Raw genomic sequence first — 22,066 nt, 5'->3', positions numbered from 1 at the left:
GTTTTAGCCCTCCCTTTCTGCAATGGGGGAAACTGAGGTAAATATTTACTGGATCTCCTAGCCAAACTGGTGACACAAGTATAGGATAAGGAATGTTGGGTGGGGGACCTGGGTGTCCCTACCTGGGCTCCCTGCTCGGACGTGGAAGGGCCCTCTCTCCCACACTGCTGGGAAAAAGCAGAAGCCCTGATTTGCAGCTCTTAACCCCCTCTTGCTCACCCAGGTCATATAAACCTAAATAACCTTGTGAGGAGCACCTTTCCCATAGCTATGGTGTGAAAAGGCACAGCGTGTGTGAAACTACGCAGAGCTCTGGTCTTATTTCTGTCTTTCAAACAAACCTAGAGGTGAAATTGTAATTCCACTTGAACATATTGCTCTCCATTTACATACCTTTGGCTTATTTTAGAGCTGCTCCTCTATATTGGCAGCAGGAAATCCAACATATGTAAAGTAAGGATGGATGAGATCAATGGTATATATGTGAATATATCCAATTTCAATCCAATTTTATCCTTCAAACCTAACACAAATTCTGTTCTCACTGTGGCTCATTTAAATAGCTGTGTTTGTGCTAGAACAACACTCCTTGGTATGCTCTCTGCTGTAAGCCATCCCTTAGGAGAGAAGAAATCTCCCAATGTATAATGCAATATCCAGCACGGAGTGACTTCCAGCTCTAACATTTGATTCAAAGGCACTCTCCTAGTCCATGGCCTGATCAGCTCAGTGTAACTCAAAGTTTGCAGGGATTATTGCTGAGGCAAGTTGAGCTATAAAATCACTATAAATGAGTCTGAGCAGTTGGAAGATAGAAAATAATACATTCCATTAGGCAGAAAGTGGAAGCAACTGCATGTACTGCTGGGCTAGGAGCTCAGCCAGCGCAAATCAGTCTGCAGTGGAGTGATATCTGTGGGCGATCCAGCATGGAAATCACCGGGGAAGCTGTACCACATTTACACCACTGCTCAGCAAAATCAGAGACAAGGCTGTCTCCTTTAAAGGGGGCACTGTTGCCTCATCCCTTCTGAAATACCCAACCTTTACCCCAGGTTTAAAATTGCCCTGCCAGGGGATGACAAGGAGGGTTTCCCCTTGAGGGGCAAACTGCTCCTAAAAACCTGACACAAGCTCCACTGCAGGTCAGAGCTGTCTCTATAGCATGGCCTCTTGCCCAGCTCTTTCACTCCAGCGGTTTCCCAGGCTGACAGCTCCCCTGTGCCATCGAGGAAGGAACATTGCCCAGTGAAAGCAAGAAAGAAAGTGAACACGAGCCTCTTGGATCTGGTTCCTACACTATTTCTCACCATGGTGATGGTGGGGCTGATGCTGCGGAGAGTTCCACCAATGTGACTTTGCTGGGATTTCTCCCTCTGCTCTTACATTTTGACCCAGACGAGCTGCAGCAGCAAAGGTCTGCTTTTACCCCAGCCCTCAGTTGTGCCAGTAGCCCTTCCCAGTTGACCCAGCTATAAATGAGTTTGGGGATGTACGGCTGGTTATGACAGTAACCATATGAACCCTCTGTCTTGTCCTGCAGCAACAACTGTGCTGTCCAAATAGGCACCAAAGTGCAAGGGGACCTTCAGCTTTTGGAATTAAATTCCTTCCAGCCTCAGAGGCTGGATAGTGGGAAAGAAGCAGATATTCTTCGTCTGGAAGAAGATGGATGGACCCCAACCATCCTCCCAGGCATGACTCCCACTGTCAGGGCTATATCTCTTGTTAAGAAGCAAAATGGTCTCCAAGAAGCTTGTCAGGCTGAGGACATGACACATGATCGGGAGGATGAGAAGCGGTGTTCTTGGGTCACACCTGTGCCACGGCTGTGAGTGACAGGGTGTTAAATCAGCACAGTCGGCTTCCAAGTAAGATTTGACACTTCCCCTGGTGACATATGCAGGACTGTCGTCCAAATGCCATGGGATAAGAAGAGGGGGTGGGATGGAGGGTTTTTTTTCCAGCAGCCCCTCAGTAAAGGGTGGAAGGGTTCATCTGCTGCCCGTGCTTTTCAGGGTACAGCACGCTCCCCTCTTCGGGTGTCTTGTGAAGATGGTGCAGATCTATTTCCACTCTTCTGCTTACACCAGTCCTGTCTTGGTACTTCAAGAGGAGAAGCAGACGGCACGGCACGCCTGCTCTTCCCGTTCGATATCTGAGTCACTGCCAGCAGGCCTAAGGCAGCTTCTGGGCTAGCAGGGAAGGTGGAGACTCTCCCCTCCTCGCTGTCCCATCTTCCCACATCCAGCTCAGGATATTGACAGCCAAGATATCTGAGAGCTACACCGTGGGCTGGGAAACTGGCTTTTCACAGCCGAGCATCTCTGAGCATCGCAGCCCATCTGCAGCATCAGTAAGCCTGTGCTTGCCGTGGCAGCCTTTGCTGCTGCCCAGGGATGTGGGGATGACGAAGGAGCTGCAAAAAGCAGAAACTCTGCTATCAGCCTCGTCATTGGCACTGTGGGCAGGGTGATGGGAACAACTAGGTGCTTGTCCATGAGGATATAGGCTGACTGAGAGGCAGAGGGCTGTCTTCTGTCTTCTCCTGCTGCCTTCTCTGTGGTGTCCAGGTACCTTCCAGGGAAGGCAGAGATGATCCCAAGGGTTGTCTTGCTAGGGAGGAAGAGAGAGGGGTCATGGATTTCTCTCCACAAAGAAGCAGCATCTGTTCCTGCTGAGCATTGGCACCACCAACCTCCCTTCTGCAAAGGAATCACAGCTTTTCCCCAGGCCTCCAGTTCCTGAACACCCCTCCCATGTTCTCCACTCTGAAGGTCACGCAATGAGGCTGCTGGGCCAAACTCTGTCCTGGTGTAACTTCCCTGGCTTCCAGAAACACAAGAAGTTGAAGGGTTCATGTTTTTTTTGTTGTTGTTGTTGCTGTTGTTCTTTTTCTCCAAAGCAAGAGGAGTTCACTTAATTCATGAGCTTCTATCAGCTCAGGCTTAGATGCCAGCATGCATCTGCATGTCTAGGTGAGCTTCTCCAAACTGAAAGCTGTGAGCTTAGAAAAAACCGTATATAAGAGCATATTCTAATTCTGTGTTTACATTAGACACCGCTCCAAATTATTAGCTGTCAGTTGTCCTTCTCAGTTAGTGAGCAGGGGAGGCTCGGCTTAGCACGTTAACACTTCCCATCGGAACTGAGTATGCTCTTTTAACGGGCTCCCTGGCCTCTACTAAGTGTATATTTGTTGTTGCTAACCAGATTAACAAACCTCAGCACCTTGTTGCTGCTTTCTTGTGTAAATCGGGCCGAGCGAGGCAAGATTTGTCTGGTGCCCTAGACAAGAAGGGCACAGCAGCAAAGTCAGCGTGAAAGGAGGGGTATCCCTAAAGAAGTTTTTGTCGCGGAGGCACAGTTTAGCATCTCCAGCCTCATGGTAGCATTGGTGGGGTCCACGCTGAGCCCTCCCAGAGCCCCCACCAGCTCCCACCAGCTGTAGGTCCCACTCCTGCGGGACTGCCAAGTTTCCACCACTCTGGTATCAAGCGTCGATCTTAAAAACAGCGATGCACAGACAGCCTGCACGCATTCATCACTACTATTTCATTATCTTTAATTAAATTCCAATATTACGCCACAGTATTTCAGCCACTTTCATTACTTTCTTTATAGGCGGCAGCAGGAAAAAGCAATTACTGTACATCACTGCCTTGCCAAAATAAATTTTCAAGCTGACGCTTAGTTTTGCCTTTTTAGGCTGCGAAGTATGCAAGGAACCTCCTTCCCCGGCAAATATCCCGAGGACCCAGACCCTGATCCTGCTGAAAGCGGTGGCAAAGCTCCAGCCCGTTTGACGGGTGCCAGTTAAACGACTGTAACTTGGCAGCAATGAGAGGAAGGAGGAAAACGTGTTGGGGGGGTGGCAGGTATCTGGGAAAGACACTTCTTTCTCTTCATAAATGTCCCTAAAAGTGTAAAAAAAACAGTGTAGCTTGGTCAGAGCAAGGTGAGAAGTGCTCAACCCTCCTGCTTGCTCCTGAGCAGGGTCCCCCACAGGGATGGGGCGGTGACACTGGCCGGCCCCAGATGCTAAGGCTGCTTTTGCCCTTCACCACCTTCATTTCTCCCCCGTTTCCCCCCTCCCGAGATGAGCCACAGCTCCCTCCCGCCGCCATGCCCTCGCTGACAGCGCCCCTGCCCTCCCCAACATGGCGGCAGCAGCGACCCAGCCTTCGCAAGATGGCGGGGGCGGTAAGGGGGAAGCGGCGCTTTCCCTCGACCTTCCCAACATGGCGCCCCACCAACATGGCGCCGGGCGGGGGCGGCCGCATGAGCCCCGCGTTTACCCTTCCCAAGATGGCCGCCCCGGGGTCACGTGGCCGGCCCCTCCCAAGATGGCGCGCGCACTTCCCTACTCTCCGAGCGCTTCCGGTGCGGCCTGGTGTCAGCGCCGCGGCCATGGCGGAGCTGACAGACGCGGAGCTGCGGAAGGAGCTGGTAGCGCTCGGCTACCGGCCGGGCCCCATCACCGCCACCACCCGCAAGGTCTACGTGAGGAAGCTGGGCTGCCTGCGGGCCGAGGTGGCGGCGGCCAAACGCACCGGCCGCGCCGCTCCGCCGAGCCCGGCCCGCACCTCCGCCAGGCCGCAGCAGGCCTCGCCCTCACGGCAGCGCTCCGGCTTCAACGCCCCCGTCGGGGCCGCCCGCGACAGTGAGGAGGAGGATGATGATGAGGATGAGGAAGAGGAGGAAGGGGGGCAATCGCCCGCGTCCCGCTGGGGAACGTCTGGGGAGGGCGGTGGGTTGTCCTGGGGGGACTCCCGGGGGTCCCCCCCGGGCCGGGGTGGAGGATTTGGCTCCAGGGCTGAGGGAGGCTTGACCCGGGACAGCTTTGGGGGGCTGGGCCCCTCGGCGCAATGGGGGGCGTCTGTAGAGAGAAGTGGGGAGGCCAGAGATGGGCTGGGGGCATCTCTGAGTGGGCTTGGGGGGCTGAGCCCCCCCTCCCAGTGGGACACGTCTATACAGAGAAGTGGGGGGCTTGGGTCTGGGCTTGGGGGGCTGAGCTCCCCCTCCCAGTGGGGCGCATCTGCAGAGAGAAGTGGGGCGTTTGGGGCAGGGTCAAAGCCATCCCTGGATAGGTTTGGGGGGCTGAGCCCCACGTCCCAGTGGGACATGTCTGCAGAGAGAAGCAGGGGGCTCAGTGCTGGGCTGGGGGCACCCCAGGATGGGTTTGGGGGGCCAGGCTCCACGTCCCAGTGGTACCCGTCAGCAGGGAGAAGCGAGGAGCTCGGCGCTGGGTCAGAGCAATCCCTGCACGGGTTTCGGGGCTCAGGCTCCTCGTTGCAGTGGGGCACGACAACAGAGAGAAGTGGGGGGCTCAGCACTGGGTTGAGGCCGTCCCTGGACAGGTTTGGAGGGTCGAACTCCACGTCCCAGTGGAGCCCATCTGCAGAGAGAAGTGAGGGGCTCAGCCTCAGGGCTGGCTCAGGGACATCCCTGGATGGGGTTGAGGGGCTGAGCTCCTTGTCCTCCTGGGGCACCTCCACAGGCAGGAGCGGGGGGCTCACCTCCAGACCCCTTTCCAGCGATGAGAGCGGGGGTGTGAAGTCCAGGAGCCATTGGGGCACGTCGGGAGGAGGAATTGGGGGGCAGAGCTCCCGAGCTCAGTGGGAGACAGAGGGGGAGAGGAGGGCGCTCTCCTCTAACAGCTCATGGAAGCGGGAAAGCGAATGGGTCACCTCGGGGGGACCTGGGGGGTTGAGCTACCAGTTTGGGAGAGGGAAAGAGGACTTGGCTTCCCGTGTTCGGAAGGAGGCAGACAGCGAGCTGAACCCCAGCAGCTGGGGCCGGGGGTTGATGCGGCGGTTCCCGTGGAGGGCTACGAGCGATGCAGGGCTGACCTCGGGGAGCCGGTGGGAAGCAGGACAGGCAATAACCCCCCGCACTCACTTGTTGCGGTCAGCCCCGAAGCAGCAGACGGAAGGGAAGAGCAAAGGCCTCGAGTACTACTTCTCGCAGTTCCTTTGCCTCGCCAGCTTTGTGCTGCTGCTGATTTTTCTGGGCATCCTCGTGGTGAAGATGATGGGGTCAGGCTGGCTTGACAAGAGAGAGGAGAACTGTACGTGCGCTGGTTTAATCCTGTTTTTAAGCTTTATTCTTTTCTGCTTTCCCTTTATTTCTTCTGTCACCATCACATTTATCATTCTTATTGCCGTAGCCTGACATCTCTGCTTCTGTCCCCATTCCCATCTCCCCTTGCCCATGGGAAACCTTATTAGTCAGGGAAAGTAAAAGTCAAGTGTGTGCTTTTTTTTTCCAATGAGTTTGGCCTTCGGTTCTTCAAAGCCATGGGGTTTATGGAGAGTGACATTCCTGCTAGGCCAAGGATGTATATTATGATTGTCCATTGTGTCACTTAATGTCTGTGTAATTGCCCATTGTGGTTTTTTAATGTTAGCCTCCGCGAAGCGCAGCCCTTCACGGCCTTTATCCTGGCCACGGGAGAAGTGCAGTGGTTGAATTGGTACTTGGGCACTCAAGTGCAGCAGAGCGTCAATGAGAGATGAAAAAGGGCTTCCCCATCACCAGTTTTTAAAGCAGAGGAGATGGAAATATTGTCACTTCATGGCTTTGAACTGAAAGAAGAAGGGGTTTGGGGTGTGTTTGGGAGTCCTGACGCTCGGCACGCTGTGCCTGTAGGTGTTTGTGCACTTTGCATGGGCTGGGAAAGCTGTTTACTGCTTTCTCAAAGTCAAAATTGTCCAGTATCAGGGAATTTCTGGTGCATCCTTTACAGCTTTGTTAGAGATTTTGAAACCAATGGTACTTTGAAGCAAGAAAGCTTGTAGCACAGCTGCAAATACTTTAAATTCTCAGGTAGTTACAGTTGCTACAAAGTACTGTGTGGTGGACCAGTGGCCGGTGTACATCCAGTTGCCAGGGTGGGAGGGAGCCGTTAAACCAGAGGCTGTAATTTGCAGAGCTAACAGCTCCACCTCAAATAAATCCCCTGCTTTTGCCTTGAGGAGGCCTTGATTTAAGTCCCTGTTATCACTGTGATATTTCAGGTGACCGTGGCGTGCAGCAAACGGCATTACTAGATTGTAAAAGCTCAGTGCGAAGCAGCGCATAGTAAAAGAGTGTGAAATGTCTACTTAAACAGGAGCTGTTAAAACACTCAGACCCCAGTTTTTACTTCTCAGCTGAACAGTTCATCACTTGCACCCGTTTTACTTGTTTTGCTTTCAGCGCTGCCTGCCAAAGCAGAGCTTTGAATGCGCTATTTGCATAGCAAGGTGCTGCGTAGAGTGAGATTAAGAATAGCAGAATAAGGCTTTAAAGTAGAACCTTCTTTTAAAAAGTTAATTACTTTCTTGATCAAAGCTCTTGTTTTGCAGCCAGCTAACTTGCCTTCCCCTTCTGTCTCATAGTTAATCTCTTGCCTGTGGACTGTGACAAAAGAACGGATGATGTAAGCATCTATTTATCTTCAAGTATTGTGGGTAGGGGATTCTCACGGAAGAGTAATTATTCTTCCAATATCGGTATCGCTGTAAAATTATTAGTTCTGTCGTTTTACAGAAAAATTGTGATGAGTTGGAATTAATGGGCCAGATTAAATTAGGACTGTATATGAGACTCCAAAAGATAAAAATTTAAATTCCCAATTATGTGAATCAATTTCTTTAATAGTTGTAGCAGAAGTGATATTGGTTTGCAATAAAGCTGTGCTCGGCTTTAACAATGCAAGATTTAATCCAGCTAATTCCCTGAACTCCATCATAAACTGTTTGTTCAGCCCTGTTTCTTTTATCATAATGTACTATTAGGAGAGAGAAAATTTCGTATTGGATTCTGAGTTGTGGTTAGTCTCCTGTGATGTTCTGGAGGCAAAGAATCCATCTGTGGTTGGTCAGAGGGGATGTCTGGTGGTGCAGTCTGGGCTGGTGGCACTTTCTGAGGATGTCCTAGCTTGCTTTTGACCCAGAAACTGTAGATCTTTGCTGCAGGTGTGTTTAATTCGATCTAGTGATGCTTCACTGAGCCAAACCCCACTGCTGGTGGTTTGGTTTGGTATTTTTAGCTAGTCTGACCACTGTCCGGTTTGTTACCTGTTTCTGACTTTCAGTTCTGTCAAGCTAAACGGAAGGACGTGATAATGAACATCCTGCACGAGTTGTATAACTACTTGTCTGTACAAGCTGGTAAGTTCCAATTGTCATTATAAAACACTTAGGAGCATTCAGCAAACTGCCTGTCCCAGCTGTCTGGACATTTTTAACCTCAGTTTGAAGAGAGGGGTTTATGGAACAGTCAGTTCCACTTGAAGAGCTCTGAGAAAGTCAGGTAATAGAAAAATAGCAAAAGATATGTTTATTTTTATTCTGAATAGTGCTTAGCTAATGCACTCATATCCCTGTACTCTTGTGGAGTGGTCCTTATTTGCACTTGATATGTTGGGGATTTGAGGTAGAAATATTCAGTTCTATGGTTCTTTTCTGCCAGCATCTTGAAATTGTCTTCAGGACACTCAGAGCCAGTAAGTGTAAGCTGATGTGTTCTTACAAACAAAGTTAAAGCAACTTAAGAAATTGCCAGCTCTGTGCTGAAATGTGGCAGCTGATGATGTGAGTGCCTCTCTTTTTTTCTCAGTACAGAGTAGGACGGGCTCTCTTAGCTGAGGAGCTAACCGAGCACAGTAGTTCAGCCAGTCTCTGCTATGTATGAGCAAATCTGGTCCGTAACTAGTATTTTGTGATGGAGAAGGCTGCTAGAAATTCAGTGGATGAGTAGAAACCTGTTCAGCAAGATGTATAACAGTGTTAATTGGTAAAAGTGCTTCAGTTTCATTTTCTAGATCTCGGACTTCAACAAGGCGGAAGCCTTTAGATACTGAAGCTTCACAGAATTTCTAAATCTTTTCAAATCAGACTTTGGCACCTGCAGAATTTCCACCAGTTTTGCATAGTCTCTCAGCACATTTGTTTAGTCAACTTTGTGAAGCAAGATTTAGAAGGTTTAGTTCCTCGCCAGCATTCCTCTGCCTGGGTAAAAGGTAGAGCTGTGATTAGGCTCCTTAGAAGCATTTTGAATGCTGACCATTAACTCCAGCACTGCAGTGTTTGATACCTGATGGAAAGAACCTCTCTGCAGGGCATTAGGTCAGAGAGGTGGTTATGTGCTCTGCAAGGGGGAGAAACAGTATTTTTTCCCCCTCATTCTGTATTGAGTAGCTCACACACCAAAGCATGAGGTTTGCTTGCCCTTACCCAACCTACATGCAGTGGCTGAGCATTAATAGCCATAATCTTATCTGCCTACAGTATAAATCTTACCTTGTAATCATTTTGCCCAGAGCTATAGCTGCTTTTAAAGGATAGCATTTCCAGACAGTTCAGTGTATTTCTGAACTGTTCAAGGGCTTTTTTCCAAAACATTATTTCTATTTGACTTTTTTACCAGGTAATTTTGAATGTGGAAACCCTGATAATCTAAAAAGCAAATGCATTTGGGTTAGTGAAGCGAAGGATCACGTGGTGGTGAGTAGTCTGTGAACAGCTATTGTTATAACATAGTGCTTCATCTCTTATAAGGCAATAAATAATAGATACTAAAGCAATTCACCATCTGTTTTACTTCCTCATCCTGTTTTGATTCTTTCCCATATCTCTAGCTTCCCCTTTGGCCAGTCCTGTTCTCAGCAGTTCTTTTGAAAATAATCTTCTCCTACATCTCTGATTCAGCCCCTGTAAATCTAGCTTAATGGTTTGTTGTTTCACCATAGTCATCAGTCTTCTGAAACCAGAAATTTCCCTGGATTGAGGGCTGGGCAGAAGAAGGATTTTTCTATACCCCAAAGTGTCAGAAGACAGACTGCTTTGATCTAGCATTCCATTTCTTTCATGGTAAACTGTCAGTAAGATTATGTTGTATTTAGTGGTTAGTCTTAACAGTCCGGGATAGTGTTATTTTACAGAGTGCTTCATGCATCATCTACCATAGTCAGAAGACTTTACTCCAGACAGACCTTCAGATTTAGTTCTCCTTCCTCCAGTTTGCAGAATTATGATTAGAATTAACCTGGGGACAGACCATATAGAATAAATTTTCCAACTATTGTAATGAAATAATGTTGTGCAGTATTTCAAATGAATGGAGAACTAATCTTCTTATGGATTCTTTTGAACAGAATATAACTGGCAGTTCCCCACAGAAGTTTGAAGCTGCCCTGCACTGGATACTGAACAGCAACAAGGATTTAGGAATATGGTAAGTGGAAGCCCACTGTGTCAAAGTTATGTTTTTCAGCGTTGGCTGATATGCAATTTGACATCCTTTGTGGTGTGCCCTAAAAGCTCCCATACCTCGTTAGATTTCAGAAGGTAATCTGGGATTGGCTTTGTCAGCGCTTGCTGGGCAGGCTTCCAAATGAAAAGTACAGCCCTGCAAGAAAAATTGGCAGCTGAGCTCATTCCTTGGGAGTCTCTTTCCCAGCCTGTGCACTGGGGGACATTGCGTTCATGAACGCACTGTCTTGCAGATGAGGCATAAATCTGAGGTCAGGGCTGCTTGTGGCTGTCAACAGTTGTGTTGTGCTTCCTGCAGGGTTTAGAAGTGATGGTCCTGGTGTCCTGCCCATGGCCCTGCGACTACAGCATGCTTCTTAAACTTGCCCATGTAGTCACTTTTCCCAAGATAACTTTTCTTCAGTACTGTTACTGTAGACAGAACTTCAGCGTTGTATGGAACTGCATCCTTTGACCAAAGGGTTGATTGGACAGCAAAGTACTGTCTTCCGTAGGGAACATCACCCATGCTTTGGGATCCTTTGGAGCAAGTCCCAATGAGGAGGAGAGGAAAATGGATTGTTGAATGGTATCTTTTCTTTAGTGTCAGTTGTCTTTCTGGCAGAACACACAATACATGTTAAAATGAACGATCTGACTGACCATTTAGGGTATTGGTTTGTCATCAGTGGGACTTTTTTCTCTTGGTTTTCTTGGCTAGCAATCTCCTTAGTCCATGAGAAATAGCAGAAATACTAGTTTTTTCAGGTAAAAAATGCATCATTCAGGCCATAACCTAATGAAAGACTGTTATCCAGAGTCCACAGACATCATTATCTTCCTCTGGGAACTGTAGGCTGCCTCCAGTCTGTGTCAACTCTGAAGTCGAACATTTGTTTGCATTTTAACATTGCTAAATGTATCTCTGATTAAATGAATTGTAACAGTAGTAACGCTGGAGTTGGTGGGCATAGCTTGTATGAATTCCCACTGCTCAATTTTCTCTTAAAAAAATTTCTGCAGTTGCTGTGATCTAAGGATCAGACAGTTTCTGCTGCTTTGATTATTGGTGTGTGGCAAATTCCCAGCGCAGGACATCGTTTCTTTAGTGACAGGTTTGGATTTGCAGGTGGGCTGGGCTCCAGAGTTTTCAGATTCATATTTTTACACAGGATCACCGCTCATGTCAGGAGCTGTGTGATACAATATACTCCCCCTTTTTTATTTTATTACTTTCATAATTAGCAGCTCTGCTGGCTGTTCGCTGAATGGATCCACTTTCCCGACGTCTGCAGAGCATGAGGAATGAGTGTTCAGCGTGCTGAAAAACCTGCGGGTGGCATTTTCAGCAAACGCTACGTGAGATTGTTTTTCTAGGTGCTAGTCTGAGAGGCAGAACTGAAAATGAGCTCTGCGCTGGGTGATTCTGCTGCATATTTTAAATATTTTCATGGCATTTGGATTGTAAATAAGACAAGGGGGTGGGAAACAACTGCATGTCTCCAGCTACTGTAGAATCCAGTAACCAAATACAAGCTGTCAGCAGTTTGTGAGCTGTGCATTAGTAAATTGAGAAAATGTCTTTGTCTCATAGGTTATTCATTGCAAACCCAGAATGAATTAGTAGTTTAAAAAAACCCTAAATCCCCTTTAGTCCAATTGCTCTGAATCTGATGGGTCTCACTTGGATTACTTGGTGCCTGTTGGCTTAGAGTATCTAATAAGGAAATGGCATCAGTGTAGATGTGTATACAAAGAAGTGAGTTAAAAGCCTATCGGGTAGCACAGCAGGTGTGCAGAAGTGATTTTGCAGGAGGACGTGTTATCGATTTTGCCATGAATGCTTTCCGAGGGTGTGTCTGTTCTCAGTGCAGATACAGTTGATGCGTTGTCACTTTTCTAGCTAAACTGTTTATGCTCATCTGTACCGAGGAAAACAGCACAACCTCCACGGACGTTCGCAGTCTCCCTCAGCTGCTCTGTCTGCAATTGCTGATGAGTGACTCAGTAAACATTTCCATTTCTCCGTGCTGGGAGGTGGGAATCCAATTTAAAGTTTAATCTTCTGCACGCTGAGAGGTGCTGTCAGAGAGTCTGCAGAGGGAGACTTCAGTTTACCAGTGGGAGTTCCAGCCCTGCTGCCTTTTCTAAAGCCATATCCATTCCTTGCGAAGCAGCCAGTCCCAAAATGTTCTGGAAAGAGGAGCTGCAAGGATGTCGGTGTATTTTCTGTGTGGGCTACAGAATGAGTTACTGCATCCACAGTCTGTTTGTTCTTCCCTGTCTTGATTAAAGACTGCAGTTGGAGTGTCTGCTCTCTTCAGTGATGATTTTCTGCCTCTTCCCATCAGGTTGAAAGGCAGAGACCTTTCGGAACCAGTTACCGAAGTGGAGGATGTGTTCTGTCTCGAGTCGGCCCATCCTCAGATGGGGCTGGGCTGCCGTTTCCGTCGGGCAGTGGTCACTGCCATTATGAACCTTTTCCTGTTTTTCTGGAGTAAGTCATGGGTGTTAGTAAGCAGCTTCTCCCCTTGCTAGCTGTAGAGATGAACCTGTGCACGCGCACACACGTTCTCCCAGCCATATGAAATTACTAACAGAGGTGAAATAAATCTGCTGATGAGTTAATTTCTAATTAACCTTTGTTCTGGCAGCAGAGGGAGACCTGCAAACCTGCTCTTGTGCTGTGAGCGCTTAATGCTTACTTTAAATCAGCAAGCTGATTAGCTCTCTGGGTATTCCTCAAGTACTCATTACTATGGTCTGCAAAATAAGTATGTTAACCTACCTAAAAGATTTGTTTTTTCTTTCTTTTCTTGAACTCAGCTGCAAAGCCTTCTAGCCTCCTTAATAATGGCTTGTAGCATTTCAGAGTTAGAGGTTTTATTGGAATAGTCTGTCATGCCCCAGCTGAGACGGAGGTCTTACTGAGTGAGGTGATAACGAGAGATGAGTGTTGACTAGAAGAGTTCATAATGTAGCCAGACAAGGTGGGGGTGAAAGGGGATAGTTATGTTTATTGTAGAGACTGAGATACCAAAGTTAGCTCATGTTGAAACGGGGGCATTTGTCAATGCTAAACCTTCAATATAGATCTTCTGAATTTTGGGCTGGCTCTGGAGCCTCAGGCTTTATTTCCTTATCAAGCAGCTATCTTCGGAGCAGTGGAGCTTGACAGTCTTCCTAAGTGATTATTGTGAGGGAGGCCTCTAGCAAAGAGAGAGCTCTGGGCCTTGGAGAATTGAAGCCCTGTGGGTTGTGCTGAGGTTTCTGGTGTGGGGGAAAAAAACCTCCATGATGAGGCCTTCCGACCACCTCTTCCCACATGCCTGCGTGCTCTTCTGCTGCAGGTCTTGTCTGTACCAAGGGTTTTGTGGGGCGCAGCTGCGCTGGTGAACAAAATGAATTGCTTGTATTCAGTTCCAAGCAGGCCTGGGTAGCAGGGAGTGAAAGCTGCCTCTGGGGAGAGGCAGTGTCAGAAATAAATCTGCTAGCATCCAGCAAGTACACGTCTATCAGTGATTGAATTCCGTTTGTTTTTATTCTTCTAGGTCTGATAACTCTCTGGGGAATCCTGATCTTCCTTAGGTATCGCTGGCGGAAGATGGAGGAAGAGGAACAAGCCATGTATGAAATGGTGAAGAAGATCATAGGTAGAATCCAGTAGCTGTGTAAATGCAAGTAGCCCTGTTCTTCTCTCTGCAATGTTGAGGTATCTCACCGTTTTGTCCTCCTACCCTCCAGCTGTTGTCCACGACCACTATAAGGAATGGGAACGGAATCTGGAGCGTTACCCCTACGTCGGCATCTTCCATGTTCGGGACAGCCTCATCCCTCCTCAAAGCAGGTGAGCTGAATTTTATCCATTAAGGAGGGCTGTCAGCATGATGTTATTCAGCTCAGCTAAAAACTGCAGTTACAGGGCAACGGACCATGAGCAGACAATTGATGGGAAGCTGGACTGCAAGAAGAGTCTGTCTGGCCTTTCAGTTTATAAAGGATTTTGACATAACTCAGGCTACGTCTTAACCTGCTGCAGATTAATGTGACAGGCCTGGGGCTGATATTTTGTGCAGTCACACAGGTGTATTGTCATTGTTCTATCAAACAGTAATTGGATTTTGTTTTGCTTGGGCAGGGAGCATCTGATTTTCTGTCCTTCATCTAATGTGTGTAGGACACTATCCTCTTTCTCAGCTGTCATACCTTACTCTCCAGACAAGTGGTGTGTTTTTCAGAATGAACCTTCCCATGGGTTGAACAGGGTATTGGGAGACTCTGCTGAAGTGGTTGTGTATGTTGCTGCCTGGAAAGTTACCAGTTGGGCAGCTTGGAAAGGGAGATACAGTGAGGTGGCTGGTCTTGGTGCTTTTTCAAAAAGGAATTGAAGTGAGAGATTTCATGGTGGTGGGGCCAGGGGGCTGCAGCCTGGTTTATGGTGGTTTACGTGCCACTTGCTCCATCTCTGCAGGAATGTTCCTTGTGTTTTGGTTAAATGCAGCTACTTTGTTCTTCTAACAGCACAAAACGCCACATGTGCTGCAAGTTTTAAACATTCTCACCCTTTACCAGTCACGGTACCACCAGTAGGAAAAGGAGTTATTTCAGCCGTTTTGAACCAATCTCTCTGTGTGGTGCCCAGAATTAATAGACACTGATTCAGAACTGGGGTGAACTTCACTTTGTCCTGCCTGGTCTGAGATCTCTCTGCGTGCGGGAAGGGTGAGGGCCATGTGCTAATGGAGTCTGTTCACAATATGAATTAAGCTTGAAATTCAAGGCAGTCATCAATTACTGGTACTGACAGAGGGTCTCGTCTTCCCCACCGCCCCCAGGCAGGACCTGTGTTTTCATGTCCTGGTTTAATCTCCTTTACTGTCTGCCCAGGGAACAGGAGGCAGGAGCAGTAGCTTGATCAGCAGCCACAATTGCTGTAAGCAGGAAAGCACAAGGAAGATACGATTCTAATTTATTTTCTTTCTGTTGCTGCTTCTCACAGAAAAAAAATGAAGCGGGTGTGGGAGAGAGCCGTGGACTTTCTGGCTTCAAATGAGTCACGGATTCAGACGGAGTCGCACCGAGTAGCAGGAGAGGATATGCTGGTGTGGAGATGGACTCAGCCTTCTTATGTCTCGGATTCGGAGCACTGAAGGGGAGCAGGAGTTGAGCAACTGTTGATATGGACCTCTGCAAGGGGACAGTCCCTTCTCATGTGGTGGGAAAGAGCAGGTCACAGTCCTGATCTCCTCGGGTTGGGGATTGCACGTATCTGTTTGCTCTTCTTTCTGAAAATTTCCACACACAAAAATTCAGGGCAATAAAGTTGGCTTGGAAAGAAGATGGGTTTGAGCTGGTGGGAAGCTAGCATTGCACCAAAGTTAGCCTTCCAGCAGATATCTGGCTTCCAGAGGCAAGCAAACCTGGAACAACTTCTTAAAAAGAAAAAAAAAAAATGCATACCTAATATCGAGGGATTTAGGATCTCTCTGACAAAGGTTAAGTGTTTAAAATTTGACCTCAATTCTGTAAAAGCCAACTGGTGGCAGCGTCCACCAGGGAATGTGTTTAAAGAAGATTAACATTTCCCATGGAAACATTAGGGTGGCAGTTGAGATGCATTTTGTGAGGATTTGTTTTTATCAGTACAAGGGCAGTAAGGAAAGCACTTGCTGCTTCCTAACGAGGAAAATGTTTGTGTCGGCTTCACCCTTTAAAAATGGGGGAGAGGGGGAAAAGTCAGGTGAAGGTAGTCCTAGAGGGAGGGCAGTCTGACGTGCCTTGGTGGTTTGGGCTGGCTTGGGTGGGATGGAGGAGCGGTTGTGACCCTGTTACACTTTTTAAGTCTGCAGTCTGTGTGCTTTATGATTTCTGGGGGGGTGGGGGGATTTGGGTGGAAAGTAAAGGATATAGGAAGCTTCCAAAAGCGCTTTCTTGTGGCTACAGCCAAAGGGACTGCTTCATGGGCTATTAAAGAGCAGCTTTGGAAAGGCTGTTGGGGCTGAATGTACGTGTTTATCCTGGGCAGCTGCAATGTGTGTACTGTGTGTCAGAGCAGATGTACCATGCATGGAGTGTCAGTACCAGGATTGCCAGCTCAGTGTTCCTTCAGCCTCACAACGGGTACAAGGAGCAGCAATCAATCCTCTGTGCTGCAGGCATGGTATTTTGTATCTATAATCGTTTGGTTACTTAAGTTTCTTTTTATGTCCAGCAAAGGAGTGTTTGTTTCCAAGAAAATAGCACCAGTGTGAGGCAGTTTAGGCTAGGCAGAGATACCCTTAATCTAGTCTTCCCAATGTTGTAAACCAGCTGTCCAGCTCACTACTAAGACAGCAGGGACCAAATTCATTTCTGGCATAAGCTAGTAAAACCTGCAGAGAGAAGCCAGCGTTGATTTGAACCCGTGGAACCAGTGGATGATGTTCTCCTTAGCATCACAGTACAATGGGAATGCTTGTGTTCATCTCTGATGCTGGATGCGGGGAGACCTTCCTCTCCAGGCTCTGGGTTGGCTTGGGACAGCTGCCAAAGCCCCGCTCCCTGCTTTGCAGGCTGGTGATGCCACGTACAAGGTGGGTTCCTAGTGCCAGTCCCTGCTCACCTCCCAGTATGAAGCCTGCACTCCTCCACCCCGCTGCTGGCTTTGGGGGGTTTTCCACCTATGCACCCCGCAGGCTGCTGCGGAAGGACTGCAGAGACTCCTTATGTACCTGCTGCTGGTGGTCGTCAACCAAAACGACTGGAGAGAGCAGATTTCTCCAGGGACAAAACACAGGGAGGGAAATATCCTGTGTGGAGTTAACTCTTACCCTGTGTTTTCTTTTTGGTTGCAAAAGTAGAATATTAGAACAGAAGAGGAGACTCAACAGCTGCCTTCAAGACAATGACCAGCTTCTTCCACTGTTAATAATATAGGGTATAAAGTGAAGGCAGCCTTGATTCTTCTAAAATATTGTTAACAAGATCGCCACCGCTGCCATAGAAATTTTTGCAAACACTGGTGCCTACATTCTTAAGCCTTTTTAAAATATTTATGGGGTTTGGGTTAGCTTTTTTTAACCGTCCAAATCCAGAAGTGGAGAGTCAGGCATTGCAGTCATCTTTTTGTATTCCGCTTGTTTTTGTAGAATAAATTTCACTCGCTTGGTGCTGTTTATATGTTCAATTTAGCTCTGTAAATCAATATATAAAATAAATTTATTACAAATGATTTGTTACCTTTATTTTCATTGAGGAGTCACAGGTTGTTCCAAGTGCTTTCACTTAGGCAGATCAAATAGATCCTGCTCCGGGGAGCTCATGGTTTCTAAAAACAAGACTGAAGATGGCATGGGGATTGCATGACAGCCTAACGAGGCAACGTGGACCCTTGTGACGCTCGGTGATCTCGGTGCCATAGCCAGCAGTCTCGAGTGTTTGGTTGCAAATTAAATCTGTGTTTTGGGAATAGCTGGCATTAAGCAGAGGTGTGTATGAAAAAGCAGTTAGCTTGTTTTAGCTGCGTTTTGTAGAGATTGACAGCTTGGAGGGTTGTGAAACTTAAGTATTAGCTTAGCAGGTTGATCAGTATTCGTGTGGCCCATCATAAAGCTGTTATTTAAAGCAGGGAAGGGGATGGTGCAATGAGCCTGTGGTGACGGAGAGAGGGTGCCTCAAGCTTAACGTGTTTTGTGCTTGTCCTCTGAAAGGCAGATCCCTCACACGTTGGGTGTCTTGAAGTCAACAGCTGCTGTGGAAAACCTTGACCCTGGTCCAAGCTGCTGAGCCTGTGTGTTGCGGCATGCTCGGGCCATGGTTATCTTGCCTGTTTTCTGGGACGTGATGTGAAGTGCCAGGTGATGGTAGAGGAAGACTGGGAAGTACTGAGGGAAGCGTTGGATCCGGTGCTGGAGTGGGACGGGTGTCCCTTCCTGCCCTTGCTCCCAGGCCGTTGCTTGTCACCGGACTCATCCCTTCCCTCCGTGTGTCCCAAGGGTTAACACACTTTAAGCAAGGCTCTTACAAAGCACTGTAAAAGGGGATATTTATGTCAAGTAAAAAGGCAAAAAGCCAAGTCTGACTATTTAGCAGATCCCCAAGGTTTCCAAGGTTGCCTGGTGAGTAGAAGACACAAGCACATCTTGATGGCAAGTCTGAGATGTCTTTAGGGTCCATTTGCTGGAGTATTTTCAATTCCTCTCTCACCTGAGTGTCAGTGACTCAGAGCATGTGCTACCCCGAGTTTCAACTTCTTCACAGCCTGCTCCTGAAGCGGCAAGGGTAGTCCATGAATCATCGTTGTGTAACTTCTGTGGACATGGTTGACTCACTCGTGTTTGGTTAGAGAAATGTTTAATTAATCTCATAGTGTAGGTCTGGATGACAAAGGGGGAGATTGCCACGGGCACAGAAGGAGCCTGGCTCCGGGGCTGCCGTGGAAGTCGGTGGGAGCTGGCTGCCTCCTCTGGTGCTCAGTTGGTGCTAAGGTCTGGGAACAAAAGGGAATGTGAGGTTAAATCTCTCCTCTGAACCCGCATTCCTGTTCAGATGCTTTTACCCAGTCTAGGTTGCTAAGTTACAGCTGAAATATATTCAAGGTTAGGAAATAGTCTTCAGTTTGGTATAATTACACGTGCCAGAGGATGTTTGCTTTCAATCAAGCTGCCATGATGTTTTCTGCGATAGTCTTCCCCCCGTGTCCCCTCTTTCATCTGCTATCTTGAAAGCAGAGAAGCCTGGTTTCATGCCACGCTTGCTGCCAAGCTCCTGCTTGCTCTGTACAAACTGTATTGATAGCAGCAGTTTTCCCAGAACCCCGGGTCCGTTCAGGGAAGAGGGAATAGCTGGGTTCTTCATCCCCCTGCCGAGCTCTCCTTGCAACTTGCATTCGCTCAACCAGAGTTGCTAACATCCCCCTCCCGCTTTCTTGCAAAGTATTAAGTCTCTATAAATAAATTCTCCACCGGTGGGCTGATAAAGCCATCGCATCCCCTTACTGTCAGAAAGGAAAATATGTACCAACAAGGCATCTAAAATAAAATTTGCCCTTTATCTTTTCATTTCCTGCTGCCATTTATAGCCTTTCGCATTACACGTTTTGTCTCCTGCTGACATGACAGCTGATGCTGCGCCTTATTTATGGGGCGCAGGCAGGGCGCCGTGCCAGTTCTCCTGGAAAGATCAACGTGAACCAGAGAAGAAGAAAAGCACGGCCAGTGAGTCCTGCCCGCAGGCGCCTCCCTCCGGCACAGCCCCTGTCCGAAGCAATCACTCCCCAGCGCCTGCCCTGGGATGTCCACCGTGACTTCATCCAACCTTTAAAGAACAGCCTCCAGGTAGGTGTTGCACAAGGGCCCTCGCTACAGCGAAGAGCGTGGTGTGAGTCCCGTCCTTGCCTCCCCACCCCTTGGCGGGGCTGCCAACACCAGGCCTCTGTGCCAACCCCGAAGTAGCACCTTATTTTTGTAGGAACACTTCTGTAAGGCTGGTGAGGTCTGATGCAAAGCCCACCGGTGCCTTTGAATTGGCTCTCCAAGATGACGAGACCCACAGTTGGTTGTGGAAACCTTGCTCGGCTTCGAGCTCGTCTCGCCCAGGGGCAGAGTGTGGGCTCTGTGCCGCAGGAGCCCCCCCCCCATGCTTCCCCCTTCCCGGCTCCCTGGGGACATGCTCTCGGGTGGCAGGAGGACACCGGAGCCTCCCCCGATCTCCCCCCTGACGGAGGAGACCACCTGCCCCGTGTCACTTTGCAGCGACCTGCTCTAGGGCCACATTCAGTGTTTACATCCCGGCTCCAAAACAGCTCTTGGCATCCAAACAGCAACTGCAGAGGCAACAGCAACACCCTGGGGTGGTGAGGAGCTGCTGGCCAGGGGCTGGGAGTAGGGCTGGGCTCGCAGGGGGCAGCTGAGCCACTTCCACGTAAAACACCTCAGAAACAGGTCCCAGGGGGTCCTCGTGCTCCCTCTGGGAGAGCAGCTCCTGCTCTGCTCCCAGCCGGGGTCCCAAAGGTGCCACCAGCAGCGGGGGCACCTCGACAAGGGGTTACATGTGTTTGCCAGCCAGCGGGTGAGGCTCCAGCACCCATCAGCAGCACGACGGGCATCTCCAGCGCCAGGGCTGGCTCGGGGCGAGTGAGTGACCCAGCCTGGCTGGGGGGGCTGTGCTGGCATCACCGTGCCATGGCTGCAGCTCCCATCTGGCACCGCTGCCTGGCTGGGGAGAGAGCAGAGAATAAAACAGCAACCAAGACTTAAGGATAGTCCAAAGCCTTTGGAGGTGGGAAAGGGAAAAACCTGCGTTGCTGGTGTCTGTGCAGGAGGGGAAGGGTGGGTGCAGCCCAGCAGGGTCGGTGTCAGCTCCCTGGGTGTCCTCAGCAGTTCTCGTTGGGTTTCTGTAGCATCCAAGGCACTCCTCAGCCGTGCAGTTTTATTCCAGCTCTCCTGCAGATATAAATTTAGTCCTTTAACATGAGAAGGGCCCTGCACAGGTCATGTCAGGATGAGGCTCGGTGGTGCTGAGGTTACCCGGGAGCTGGGGACTGGGCAGCCCTGGCTCACTCGAGCCTTGGCCTCCACTTGTACCAACACCAGCGTGCCCACCCTGCCCCGAGTCTGGGCTGGGCTGGGAGAGCTTTGGAGTCGGGACCGCGGCTGCAACCCGCAGCCTTGCCAAGGGTAATAATATCTTTGTGCCCGTAATTAGTTCCTAATTAGCATAGTTCTAATATGAGCCAGGGTTGCTTTCCCCTTAGAGTGCTCTGCTTTTTACAAGAGGCTGAGTAATTGCCTCTGCGGCCGTGGGGCAGCGGCGAGGAGCCTGCGCAGGGACCCCGCAGCCGCTCCCCAGCTCGGGCATCCTCCACGCGCTGGTTTTAATGGAGCGATAACTGCAAAGGACACATCTCCTGGCCCGGCAATATGCCCGACATAAAAATGAGATTGCTTCAATTAACACATGCATTAAAAATACATACGCTATCGAGCAGGACGGGCTGTGCAGAGCAGGAAGGTGTGCGCTGGTGACGTGCTACAGGGGCACCCAGGGGGCCACAGGGCAAACCTGGGTGCTCGGTCCTGCTTCTCCCTGAACCCAAGGGACCCCCCAGCTCAATAATGATGATCAGATTTAAATGTTTGGCATGGCTTCTCTTTCCAGGGGCTTTGGAGCAATGTGCTATAGCACGTGAAGGACAGAATAAGGGATGTCAGGACCTGCTGCTTGCCTGTGCCAGCCTCGTGGCTCTCCTGGCTTGGAGACCTGCCCTACCCCGAGTGTCCTGGAAAAGGAGGAGGAAATGCCAAGACCAGCCTGACTCAGGCAACAGGAGAAGGGAGAAGCAGATGCTGGGAACCAGCATGTTCCTGCTGCTGGGATGGTTGGTGATGCTGAGCCGTGGCCCACGGGCAACCTGTCCTGTGATGCTGAGCCCTTTCCAGACACCCAGGAGAGCCAGCCGGCTGCTCCAGGGCTGTCGAGGTGCAGGTGATGCTGAGCAGAGCTGAATCGTGGCTGGGGGATGTTTCACCCCATCGCTGGAGGGCAGCGAGGGACCGTGGGGGGATTTACACCCTGAGGTTTTGATACTGCTGTTGCATTTTGCTGAGATTGGCCGATGGGTTCAGAAGTTGTTGGCAGGGGATGCACCACGGCTGGTCTTGCCGAGTGACCACGTCAGCTTTTTTTCTTCAGAAACCAAGCTTTAAAAAAGAAAAAGGCACTTTCCTGAACTAAAATACCAGCATAAAGCAGAGTGGAGTCAGGGCTTGGGAATCAGGGGCTTTGTTTCATCCTTGTCTTTAATCTTGGCCTCTGCCCCTGACCATCAGTTCGATCTCTCTGGTCTTCGT

General features: G+C 49.3%; 1 protein-coding gene across 1 annotated transcript; it reads left to right on the top strand.

The window, feature by feature from the left end:
- The first annotated feature begins 4,377 nt into the window (after positions 1-4,377).
- LEMD2 (LEM domain nuclear envelope protein 2) lies at positions 4,378-17,448 on the top strand. Its single transcript, XM_068419391.1, has 9 exons — positions 4,378-6,070; positions 7,383-7,423; positions 8,081-8,156; positions 9,415-9,491; positions 10,142-10,221; positions 12,590-12,735; positions 13,790-13,891; positions 13,983-14,085; positions 15,238-17,448. Exons 1-9 carry the CDS (start codon positions 4,411-4,413, stop codon positions 15,386-15,388), a joined length of 2,436 nt encoding a protein of 811 aa, XP_068275492.1. The 5' UTR covers positions 4,378-4,410; the 3' UTR covers positions 15,389-17,448.
- Positions 17,449-22,066: the final 4,618 nt, after the last annotated feature.

The sequence above is a fragment of the Nyctibius grandis genome, chromosome 27 (assembly GCF_013368605.1).
Source record: "Nyctibius grandis isolate bNycGra1 chromosome 27, bNycGra1.pri, whole genome shotgun sequence".
Taxonomy (NCBI): Eukaryota; Metazoa; Chordata; class Aves; order Nyctibiiformes; family Nyctibiidae; genus Nyctibius; species Nyctibius grandis.
Note: the sequence above shows the minus strand (reverse complement) of the source record. Positions and strands in the feature narration are given on the sequence as shown.

Bases quoted from the DNA above. Each gene is read 5' to 3' on its own strand.
- LEMD2 (XM_068419391.1), top strand. From the start codon at position 4,411: ATGGCGGAGCTGACAGACGCGGAGCTGCGGAAGGAGCTGGTAGCGCTC. The intron at 6,071-7,382 runs GTACGTGCGCTG...TCTGTCTCATAG, and splicing joins TGACAAGAGAGAGGAGAACT to TTAATCTCTTGCCTGTGGAC. The intron at 12,736-13,789 runs GTAAGTCATGGG...TTATTCTTCTAG, and splicing joins CCTTTTCCTGTTTTTCTGGA to GTCTGATAACTCTCTGGGGA.